Consider the following 12,503-nt stretch of genomic DNA (forward strand, 5'->3'; position numbering starts at 1 on the left):
AACACATCAAACTGATGAATAACAGCAAAAAAGTACTATGAAACTTGTAGCTGTACATGGGCCTGTATAAGATTCGGATGGTATGAAAACCTTGCACACAAATATCGCCGTATTGTGATTAATGTTAATGCTATAAAACAGTTTTATTTTAAATGTCTAACAAACTATTCCCATCAAACAGAATATATTTTACTTTAAGAAACGTTTAAAATATCTTGGAACAGTAAATGTGAGGCTAAATGAATATAATAAATTCTTCAGTGTGTTAATATGGACACCAATAATGCTCTGATAAAGCATTGTCTACCATGTAAACAGAGATTTATGATTAATTTAATTTGATTAAGGTCTTAATCTTACTAAACAGAAATCAAATTAAGACATTTAGTCGCATTATTGAAATGTAGTACAGATATATAAACATGTAGGACTTTCAGTGAAATTTGCGACAGGATAGTCTATATGGCTGTACAAACACTATTCTTTGCATCTCTCGAGTCAATGAAGGACCACAGACACCTGCATCACAAAATGCGGAGGTTTATTTTCCCTCATCATATTACATTAAAACAACACTCTTCTAGCAGTTCATACTCGCATGCAATTTCTTATTTGTCATGGGGCGCATGCATGAAATGTTCCAGAATGAAAGTGAAAGTACCAAACTGCAGTAAAAGTCGACAACTTAAAAATGAAACACCTGAAATTACACGAAACCCAGCAGGAAATGTGGATAGCTAAAACAAGGCTAAATTTGGCCTGTCAGTGAAAATCTAATAGACATTTAAGAATCGGCCAACATTCGACTAGTCATCAAATAAACAGAAATGAATGACTAATGATCTGTTTAATCTGCATATTTGATGACTAATCGAATATATAGATTAATCAAATAGTGTTTTATAATTTTAGTTTTCATTTTTGGGTGAACGATCCCTTTAATCAACATATTTTATAATATTTTAGGCAAATGAAAGCATCACTTCAGGTGATGAATTACAAAACAATTGTGTGAAAGTGAATATCCATGTTTTACGTATGGCAAGCATTTTCTTTTTGTTTAAAATGAGATCTAATAGATGTCTAATAGACATCTAAGGCTAGATAAAACATTGCCAAACGTGGTTTGTCAGTGAAAATCTAATAGACCTCTAAGAATGGCCCTAAACTAGTTATCAAAACCACAGGAATGAATGACTGCACACGTGTGGAGTCTGTCTAATCGGTGTATTTGAGCACTAGTCTAGTTTTGGGCTGTTCTTAGACGTCTATTAGATGTTCACTGACAGCCTATTTAGCCAAGATGGATCTATTAGACATCTATTATGCATCTATTAAACAGAATTGCTTTGCAAGGTGTTGCATAAAAAAATGACTTTTTAATAATGTAAACAAAGAAAAATAATTTAAACTTTGCAGTAGAGAGAGACCTCTTTCATACACTGTAAAAAATGCCGGGTTCCACATAATTCAGTCATGTTGTTCCAACACAAATCGATTAATTAATTTAACACTTTTAACAAATTAATGTGGATCGAACATAAAAAAAATTAAGTTGTCCGAATGAACTCTCAAGAATTATGTTGTTTCAGCTCATTTTAAATAAGTAGTTAAACGAGCAAAACAAAATATTTTTTGAATGTAACATTAAATTATATTAATATATACATTTTTACTTGTCTTGGACTGTTATACTACGATATGTGAAGTTATTACTGTCTAGTACTGCCACAGCACTTTAAGAGAGTGTTAGGGAAATGTGCTTTTTGCTCATTTGGATTAAGTAAATGTGTTGTCAAGGAAGAGTCTGTAAAATCCACAGAGTGAAAGAAGCCCTGTGTGAATCTTGGCTGAAACTGATTAATTCACTTGCTCTAAATGTATGGTATTTATGCTTTATCCTTGATAACAGGTCATCAAAGCTGCTGGGAAAAGCAGTGTAGTGTGCTGCAGTATGACACATAGGCTTTATATATACTCATATAGATGGATGCAAAGTTTTAAAAAAGATAGCATTTTGTCTGTTAGCTGGAGATTAGACTTGTTTTGGTGGGTGTTTAAATGACTTCTGACACCTGTGGTCTCTATGGAAAAGAACAGGAAAGAGGTGACAAATCTCAGGAAACAAGCTAACAGATTCCGACAGGATGCACAGCGTACTCCATTTGTGAAATAACAGCTCTTTCTCACATTTGTTTTTAGAAAAGATGCACTTTGTTATAAGTTGAAAAATGTGTAAATATCTTTTGGAATGATGAAGATCTTTTGCTAATTACTGTGATGATCTTGTTATCACATTTTCTTGTTGCGATTAATTGCTGAATGGGATTCACTGGTAAAATATCCGTAAATTAGCAGTTTTCCATATTTTATGATTATTTGTGCTTTTAAATTGCATTATGGGACTTTGATTTTTCTTCCACCAATCTTTTACCTTGAAAAGGTCAAATTTTTAAATTATTTTTTTCATTTATAAAAGTGTAAAGTGATACATTTTCTGGGTTGTTGTTGTATATTTTGGTACAAAAACCTTGTTTACTAACTACCAGTACATTTTCTGGTATTTCACAGACTTATTTCGCTATATATTATTTCTTAGATGTTATATTATAATGAAAGTCACTTTGTTTACCTGTAGAGTTGAATTGTCAACGTCAAATCGACAGAGCAGAGATCAACATCCCGAAGTCCAATTCAGAACGGTGATAAATGAAAAACACTTGTGAAACACAGAATACAGAAACTGTTCATTAACAGATGTTTTTTACTGTATAGAATAGGGCTACACAATACTGGAAAAACCTGACATCGCAATATTTTTGTTCTGCAATCTATATTGCGATATTAATACAGTTTCGGTAGATGACTTTAATAGCTCTATTTGGAATGAAATCATTAACCTTGATTGGAATGATCATGTAGAGGAGTGAATCAAAGAAATTGCAAGTGTTAACGCTTGTACACACGAGGACGCTTTTCGTTTGCGTTTATAGTCAGCGTTTTTCTGGATTCAAACCCAAGCGATTTTTCATTGGAGTCGAGCAGAAGAGTATGCAAAATCACTCCTTGACCCTAGATGGCACTACACAACTTTAAGCTTCTGACACGCGCTTGAAACACAGAAGAAGAAGACAAAGTTGACATGCTTGTTGTTATGGATAGTTCAAGTAGCAACTCCAGCTCCAGCGATGAAGAAATGATTTTTGTTCACCAGTGCAATAAGCAGCTCTACGTTCATATTGCCTCTGGGCATCTTCTTCAATGTGCGCTTGCATTGACAGTTTTGCTCTTGAGTGCCTCAAAGTGCTGTTTACTGTAACTTCGGCAGCTCTCTGCACGTGAACAAAAAGTTCCAAAATGATTGGTGGAGAAGGTTGTGACATGGCACGTCAAAACAAAAAAATTGAGCATGAGGCGTTTTGTTTTAAAAAATGACGATTTTAAACCTGGCATTTTGCGCCTTGGTGTATACGATCACATTGACGCCCTTTATTTAGTCACAAGGCGTGAAACGTTGACGGAAAACGCGATCAAAAAGCGTCTCTGTGTGCACGGGCCTTAAATAAATAATATTGAGCAAAGATAAAAGTGAAATAAGTAGTCAGATATCCTGCAACAGTATTGCAATACGATACGATATTATCATTATATTTTGCCCCCGATAATGATAGATAACAATAACAGTGATATATCACAAGAAAACCATCAACGATATATCGCGATATTTATAAATGAAGGGGGGAAAATTATTAAAAAATGTATAAGATGTATTTTAATAACAGCAAATATATTTGTGGAATTGCAACATTGATATGTGTTCAATCCGACACTATGAGAAGCGCCACCTTTAAATACCTTTAAATAAATATCGATACTTGGCTACATCAATTGGACCAGCATCGATATTTTGTCCTAGCCCTGATATTGAACAATCAAACAGAATGTAAAATAACACTGTGCATTCTTCATCGCTGATCAACTATAATAATCCCACCTCCACATTACAGATGCTGCGACGAGAGTATTGTGAATGCCGACATTGCGATATCGATGCTGAAATAATATTATGCAGCCCTAGTATGGTATTGTTACAATATTGACCTAAACTGGAAGAAAGGATACTTTTATGTAAAATATTGGTATAATAACCAAAAAATACTTAGTCTATTTCTTGTCTATACATGTTTAGTGTAAACAAATGTTTCAACCAAACACAATACAATTTTATTTGTAAATATTAGTTAAAGGATAAAAATCGCCGGTGAGAAAAAAGCCAGATTAGAGAAGTTACGATGTTAATATTAAAACAGAATTGTATTAGTTATTAACTCCATTCATACTACAACCAATGATCAGATTATGACTTTGATTATAATGCATTATTAGGCATTAACTGAGAAATTAACATTTTTTTTATGTGTAATGAAATGTAGTGCTGGGCAAAAATTAATTGTGATAAATCGCATCCAAAACAAAAGTTGGTTTTGGCGATATGTGTGTGCACTGTCTCTTCATTATCTATGTATAAATACACACATGCATGGATATATATGAGAATGTTTTTTTATTTAAATATAATATTTATGTGTGTTATACAAATGCACAATAAATCATTTCAGCATCAATATCAACATCACTGGATGTGCAATGTTGAGCAGGACTTAAAAACATATTTTATTGTGGAGTAATTGCAAAATGTATCCATTAAATTACCAAAAATCTTATGGATCATTTCAAGCCCTGTGACTGTTTACGCATTTCAAGCCAGTTTAGAGTAACTTTAAAAAAAATTAATAAAGTATATTTAAAGATTATAAAGTTTTAGAGCTAGAAAAAATTATATAACTTAGAAAAAACAGAATGCTTTTATTTGAATTGTAACCAAATTACATTTAAATTGCAGATGCGCGCCACTTCAAAATCATCCTATTTTCATCCAAAATTTAAAAAAAAATTGTTATTTTTTTTCCAAAAAAGCTATTATTGTATTTGGTAAATTTCTACTCAACATTGCAATTTGCATCGAAATAAAATATTGCAATGCCAGTTTTTTTCCAATATTGTGCAGCCTTAGTTTATGTGCATGTATGTGTGTGTCACATATACATAATAAATATAAGCAACACACTCTCACACATATTGTCAAAACAGACTTTTTTTGGATGCACTATCTTTGCCCAGCACTAATAAAAACCTTTGCTTGTAGTTTTCATCTTGAGTTTAACAAATATTAACTATTTGGAGTTTTATTACACCGTGTTAAAGTACAATAGCTCTATAAACAGTCCTACAATTTTCAATTAATATTTCAGCAATTACTAGGCTAGGTTCACATGTAAAATGTTCATGTTTTAAATATGAAGCTAACCAATGAAATCTCCAAACATTTGGTGCTGTTAAGAAACAGTGTGGATATACTTTCACACAACAGTTTCAATAATAAATCATTATTCACTGTTTTGATGTGCCCATGATATCAATATTGTGCATGTTCATCATCATGATATTTTGAATATAATCCTATGTCTAACTACAGTGATTTTGTTTTGATGTGCCCTCTGTAGGAAAGATGCGTGCTGTGCGGAGATCCCTGTTCCCACAGTCCTCTGCTCTGGGCAGTGGTGTTCTTTGGGAGTGGTCTAATGATGAAGGCGGATGGACGGCGTATGAGATACGAACCTCCATCTTGCTGGAGCACAGTTACCAGGCGGGACAGGCCACCGCTGACTTGAGCCCACATGGCTACAACTACATTGTGGACCTCGGAGCTCTCGAACAAGTCAACAAGGCCACCAGCTATAGAAGACGTGTCAGACGGCAAGGCAATGTACCTTATCCCCTCGCCTCTGGGTCGGTTATTCATTCGGGCCCGGCTTGTACCTGTCATCAATGCGTGACCAATAGCAGCACCGCTGGACCCATGTTGAGCCGGTCACGGCATTCCTTCTCTGCGGGACAAGCCATTCGGCCTAGTCTTCAGACCCAGCATGGAAGACTTCCTGTAACCAGCTCTTCATCATCAGCCTACTCTCCCTACCCCAGAAGACCGCTCTCAATGGGAAGCCTCTTATGGAATGGCCCATGGAGCACCCCACCTTCAGTGCCTCATCCTACAGGACCGCCACAGAATTTTGGTCATCATTCAAATGGCTTAAGGTAAGACTAGGCCTAGTTCAAATGTTACCTCAATCAATATTTTCCACAAGAATGTGTCGTGTTCTGGAGATCAAGCCTTTTGTGAACATTAAACTTTTTGAGATATATAAAAATAGCAGGGGCCTGTTTCAGTTAGGAGGTTCAGCTAACTCGGAGTTTAAACTGGAACTCTGAGTTGACTTGCAGAGAGATTAAAAACTCTGGGAAGTTTTCAGTTTTAGAATAGTTGATCTGAGTTAGGTTAATCAAGTCTGAGTTGACTAATTCAGGGTTAAGCGTGAACACCGCTACTATAAAAAGGCATTTTCAATGGAGCGCTTACCAGTCACTATGACAACATCTGGAAAAAAAAGAGATCAGCATTTTTTTCTCCTTCTGAACTTGATGTGGGGCAGCACAGTGGTGCGGTGGGTCGCACAATAGCCTCACAGCAAAAAGGTCGCTGGGCCAGTTGGCATTTCAGTGTGGAGTTTGCATGTTCTCCCTGTGTTCACGTGGGTTTCCTCCAGGTGCTCCGGTTTTCCTCCACAAGTAGAAAGACATGCGGTACAGGTGAGTTGGGTGAGCTAAAATTGTCCGTAGTGTATGTGTGTGAATGAGAGTGTATGGGTGTTTCCCAGTGATTGGTTGCAGCTGGAAGGGCATCCGCTGTGTAAAACATATGCTGGATAAGTTGGCTGTTCATTCCGCTGTGGCGACCCCAGATTAATAAAGGGACTAAGCTGAAAAGAAAATGAATGAATGAATGAATGAACTTGATGTGCTCCTTCAAAGTTATAGCAAATATGCACTGCATAAACACCACTGCATTGGCAGTTGCTCAAGTTAATGCTTAAGTTTACATTTAAAATATTTAAAGTATTTAAATATCTAAGTATAATAAAAAAAATAAGCAATGTAATGTGTAACGTTTATTGACTTTTCACTTGAAAAAGTGGGGAATTGGCTGTATTTTTGAAGTTATTTCAGATGTACTTGCATTGAATTAAATTAAATAGGCTACTGCATATTTTCTACAGCAAATTTGATGAAACAAGAATGCATATAACCTTAACTTAATGTTTAAAGGAAATGTTTAGTTCAAGGGTCCCACTTTTACACACGTTGACCAGTTTAAGATAAAATGTCTAAAATTGAGTTCTTAATAGATGTGAAAGTGCACTTTTGTGTCTACCTACATACCTACATTTAGAATGTAAACAGTACTAAAAATTGTTTTTAGAACGACTAACATGACCCTGTCGAAGGTCAGTGAATTTAGGCTAATTATATCTTTAAAAAGGATAAGCTATTCTCTTGACTTTGTTCTTTGTGTGACTGAAATGTAGGCAATAGCTTTGTTTCCATCCAAAAATGCGAATTAAATTTATGTGCAAAACTGTAATATCACATAAAAGATATGCAAATAAAGTAGCTTTCCATCCAAAGAGTCAAAGAGAATAAAATTGTAACTTCCTGATTAACTGTCGCCAAATATCAACAGTAAAAACTGAATTTGCTGCGGTAGGAGAAGCTGCGTCAATCTTTTCTTCATTTAATAAATGACTTTCCCCTCAGAAGACAATGCCAACACGCAATGAAGGCATAAGACGCAGAGAACAGATGCTCTTGACAGTTCTGGAGGTAATTAATAATGTAATAACGCTAATACTAAAACGTTTAAGGCATTTCAGAATGACCAAAACAACATTACAGATGTTTACAGTGTGCTCAGCCTGCTGGTTTGTCCATTCACACACATTTTTATCATCACATGATCTCTTACAACAAAATCACATAATGTTTTTTAATACACATACTGGAATTTTTTCAGTAAAAATGTTTCTATCATAGTTTATGCGCATCTTTTCTTATCAAATAAAGTTTATCCTACTCAGTTATGCACATGTGGTTTTTATGTGCATTTTCAAAAGTTATGCGCATCTTGGTGTTTCCATCAACCAACTTTTTTTTTTGAGCATGTCCAAAATGTGCTTAAAAATAGGTGGGTGAAAATGTCAGGCTAAGGTGAGAAATACCAATTCATCTTTAAAAAAGGGTAGGAGGCCGAAAGAAACTCAGTTTAGAGATTAAAACTTGCTTCTTACCAGAATAGGTTCACAGAGTAAGTTACCACTGTAACTGACTCTGAGCAATAGTTACCTCTCTTTCAGAGACAGGCTTACCCTACTTTCTCCAGTTTGACAAACTTGTGATTTTAAACAGAAAATCCAGAGTTTCTTTCATTCCAGGGTTGACATACTCTGAGTTTTCACTTAACCTTTTTGAAATGTGGCCCAGGTTGCCTATTAGATTTGTGTATGCTGTAAAAACATTTGTAAACACCATCTAAAATTTTATATGCATTTTTATTAACATTTTTTAAGTGGCCCTTAATATTATGCATCTTTAATTTCATGATATATAGAATTTTTTAATATGGGCATGTGTCTAATTCATACAAAGAGTCACTCTCTTATACAGATTTACATTTGTAAACAAACAAATCAATTACATCGCTCAGTGGGATTGATGTTGACTTTGTCAGGACTTCTCCACTTCCCGATTATGTTTATAGCCCGATTTACCCCATCTACAGTAAAAATGAACATCAGCCAGAAATTCACACCTGAAACACTTTGCTGGTGGAAATATACCACCAATTGTTTTTTTTCTAAAGCAGAGACTTACTTTAATCACATTTTCCAAGGACTTTGCACAATCCTGAATGTAAGTCAAACTCCAGAGAGGAGTTTAAAAATACTCAACCAGCTTTTGGCTTTAATTAGGAAGCAAGACGTTTGACCTGCTGAGTTTCAGATGACACCAAAGGTCAAAAGTTTTTATTACGTCAGCTTCTGTGCTCTTCTCCTTCCTGTCATTGTGTCTAATCTTTTTGTAGTCATAGGCCACACTAGTATTTAGCCCTTGTGAACCACATTTGCAGCATGCATCATGTCAGCACTAGATTTTACAAATCTTTGATATAGAAAGTTCCACAAAGCTATCATGGTACCATTTGTAAAACTACTTGGTATTTCATAATGTAATTATTTTGTGCGTTGATAAAATTAATGTAACTATAATTGTGCATTCACAAAAAATATAAGCTTCACATTTTAATTCACAGTCTTGATATATTCATAGTCTTATTCATACTTGTAGTCTGGTCTGATCGTAATTTTAAGAGCAGAAAAAGATCATCCCCTCCTTTTGTCCTGATTCTATAATTGGCTGTTCCTCTGTGTAATGGTGTCATATCCTTCACCCCATGTGGATCAGCGGGAGTAGAGGTCTGCTTTAGGACACGTGGAGGAGTGCAGATCTCCCTTACTCTGCTGTCTGAAAGGGGAAGACCCAGATTTAAGTTATTGTTCTTTTCTAGTAAACTGGGTTGAAAGGGGAACCAGGAAATGACTATTTTTAGACCTGTCTCAGTCAGCTTACACTTGCATCCGTCTCTTAGATTCTCAGTATGATTATCATGTGCGCAGAGTACACCTTCTGGGGTTACTATCTTTTCATGATTACTCTAAAGTGAACTCAGTCTTTGCTAAAATCAAAATCGAAATTAAAATCTACTGCTGAAAAAGGAACCCAGTTCAAAGATCAACACTTGGAGGGAGCTTAAAAGTTTTTTTTTTTTGCTAGCACATTTGTTATTCTGTAGGGGCCAGTTACACCAGCGTATAAGTTAAAATGTAGCCCTGTTGTGAGGTAAAGGATCACTAAGTTACAACATACACACTACTAAATATTTTTGTGTTGCACCACAAAATTTAAGCTGCATCCCAAATGGCACACTATACACTATGACAAGGGTGGACAACCCTGTTCCTGGAGACCACCTTCCTGCAGATTTCAGTTGCTACCCATATCAAACACATCTTAGTAGTAGCTTTCTCTGTCATCCCAAACAAGAAGGCACTGACTGAGTGATTGACAGCTGGTATTAACCAATCATTCGCGTTCAGTGCTAGAGCAGTGGTGGGCCAATAACAAGAGCGCAAAGGCGGGGCAAGCATTACGGACTTGGCTTTGTTTACTGTAGAAAGTTGACATGACAACTGTTTTAAACCATTCCTGAGCGCTGCGTTTCGTGTTTCAAGTGCAGACAAAGAGCTTAGAGATGCATTCTGCGTGAATGTGTACCGAATCCGCGCATGTGGTAAACATTTTGCAGTAAAAACTGGTCGCACACAACAATTTTATACACTCGCAAAAATGCTCCCAAATATATTTTGAGGTCGCATAGATAAAATTTCGGGAGGATATGCGACCAAAATGGTCGCAATTTCGAGCCCTGTATATTATATATCCTATTATCAATTTACAGACTTTTTATTAGATATACGCCGTTCAATGTGAATACTTATTACTTTACGAAGAGCTTACAACCTACTAACTACATTTTGCTTTAAGAACATGTGGTGCAACCGAAGAAGAAACGAATTTAGTTACAAACTAACTAGTTACTAAGCCTCTAGTGTAAACTTTATGTTTCAATTTAAGCGAAAACTTATGAACAACTGGTGCAACTCTACCCAGGTGAACAATTAATGTGCAAGTTAATCAGCTGGAAAACTAATTTTTTCAAAGCCTAACATTTGCAAAGTAGCCTTCTTTCATTGTTAATTACAGTTTGACTGCCTCATCCACAATACATTTAACCACGCACCTCTTACCGTTAGTTTGCTATGAATGAATGATGTGCAGAAAGAAAGCCCCGCCCCCTATTCTATATTCAATTTCAGTTGGAAGTAAATCAACATACTAAAATAAAAGTCTCAGTAACTTTAGGTTCAAATCTAGTTCAAAAGTCGTTTAAATTGTTGTTTTTTTTCTTTGTTTTTTTATGTTAAACACACAGAAAATATATTTTTCTATAATATTTTTTCCTACCATGAAAGCCAAATGCTACTGGTTAAAATAATTTTTCTAGATATCTTTTTTTATGATCAAGAGAAGAAAGAACCACTTTAGTTGATGGTGAGAAAATGATGAGAACTCAGAGTAAGGGATTTGAATTGAACTCTTAAACTTGAGTTTAAATTTGGCTGTGAAATTCATCCCACACACTTTGCACTGGCTAGTTTCACACAATGTGGTATGCTGAAAATATTCTGGCATTGAGCCTCATCACACCCAGTAATGTCATGAGATTCTCAGATCACTGTGGGAATGTCCTGCAGCCTATAATTGCTTCAGATCAGAGCTTCACTTCTGAGATAAAGCTGTAAATATAGTTTTTATCTTATCTTAAATGTTCTTAAAAGGACAGTCCATCCAAAAATGAAAATCCTGTCATCATTTAATCACCTTTCACTTGTTCAAAATTTATTTGACTTTCTTTCTTCTGTTGAACACAATATAAGATATTTTGGAAAATGCTGGTTTTTGGGACCCATTGACTTCCATAGTAGTTTTTTCCTACTCAATGTCAATGGGTTTCTTCAAGATAGCTCCTTTTTTGTTGAACAGAAGAAACAAACTAAAAATGTTTAATACCATAGGATGGAGAATAAATAAGGAGGTAATTTTCATTTTTGGGTGAACTATCCCTTTAAGTGAAGATTAGATGCTAGTGTTAAATTAGCTCGAAAGAGGGATTTACTTTTTTATTTTCATTCATTCATTTCATGCTAATAACCACATTACCGAAGATGTTCTTTTAGTACTTTCAATTAGAAACAAAGCACTTAAGCATCAAATTGATAGTTTAACAAAGTACTAACTTTAACTAGCACTTACGAGTAACTTTAAGTACTTTATTTGTTGAGTTACAAACTCTTAATATTTGTAAAACTAGCCCATTTTTGGCCAGCATTTGAACATCTTGCCTAACCTGTGTTTTGTCAGCTTGGAAAATGTCTTAATGTCAGACTTTAAGTGCCAAAGTGAGAATTTTTCAGTAGAGGTTGATTAAAAATATTAGAAATTCTGCCTATTTCTTGACCCGTGGGATTGTCATGGAATCTTCAAACATGAGAATGAGTTTTCATTTTAAAAAATTGTGTGTTTTTTTTGTGTGTGTCATGAAAATCCCAGTGTTTAAGCAAAAGTAGGGCTGAATTTAGATTTTCCAACTTGAGCAATTTGTGTTATTCACAAAATGCTCAACTTGCACCGCTTTATTCGTCCAAAACTGGTCATACGAGCCGCCTCAATTGCAGGATGCCTATTTACATCTTTGCATTGACTTAACATGTAAATCACTCATGCTTGACACTTTATCCACGTCTGATGTGATCGCAGCATTGCAATGCATTCTATTACACCATTAAAAAGAGTTTTGTTTATTTATTTCAAATGTAATTTATTTCTGTGATTGCTGAGTTTTAGCGTCATTGCTCCAGTTTTGTTGCATG

The 12,503-nt window shown here is 35.2% G+C and overlaps 1 protein-coding gene across 4 annotated transcripts in view; it reads left to right on the forward strand.

Annotated features, from left to right (window-relative positions):
• Nucleotides 1–12,503, forward strand: part of dtx2 (deltex 2, E3 ubiquitin ligase) — a 44,203-nt gene that overhangs the window by 849 nt on the left and 30,851 nt on the right. For all 4 annotated transcript variants that reach the window (XR_012406050.1, XR_012406051.1, XM_068221281.2 and 1 more), the window contains 1 exon segment: nt 5,565–6,156. Coding sequence is in view for 2 of the 4 variants with exons in the window: in XM_068221281.2 (XP_068077382.2) it covers nt 5,565–6,156 (592 nt within the window). In the remaining 2 variants the exon portion in view is untranslated.

This window comes from Danio rerio, chromosome 5 (assembly GCF_049306965.1).
Source record: "Danio rerio strain Tuebingen ecotype United States chromosome 5, GRCz12tu, whole genome shotgun sequence".
Taxonomy (NCBI): Eukaryota; Metazoa; Chordata; class Actinopteri; order Cypriniformes; family Danionidae; genus Danio; species Danio rerio.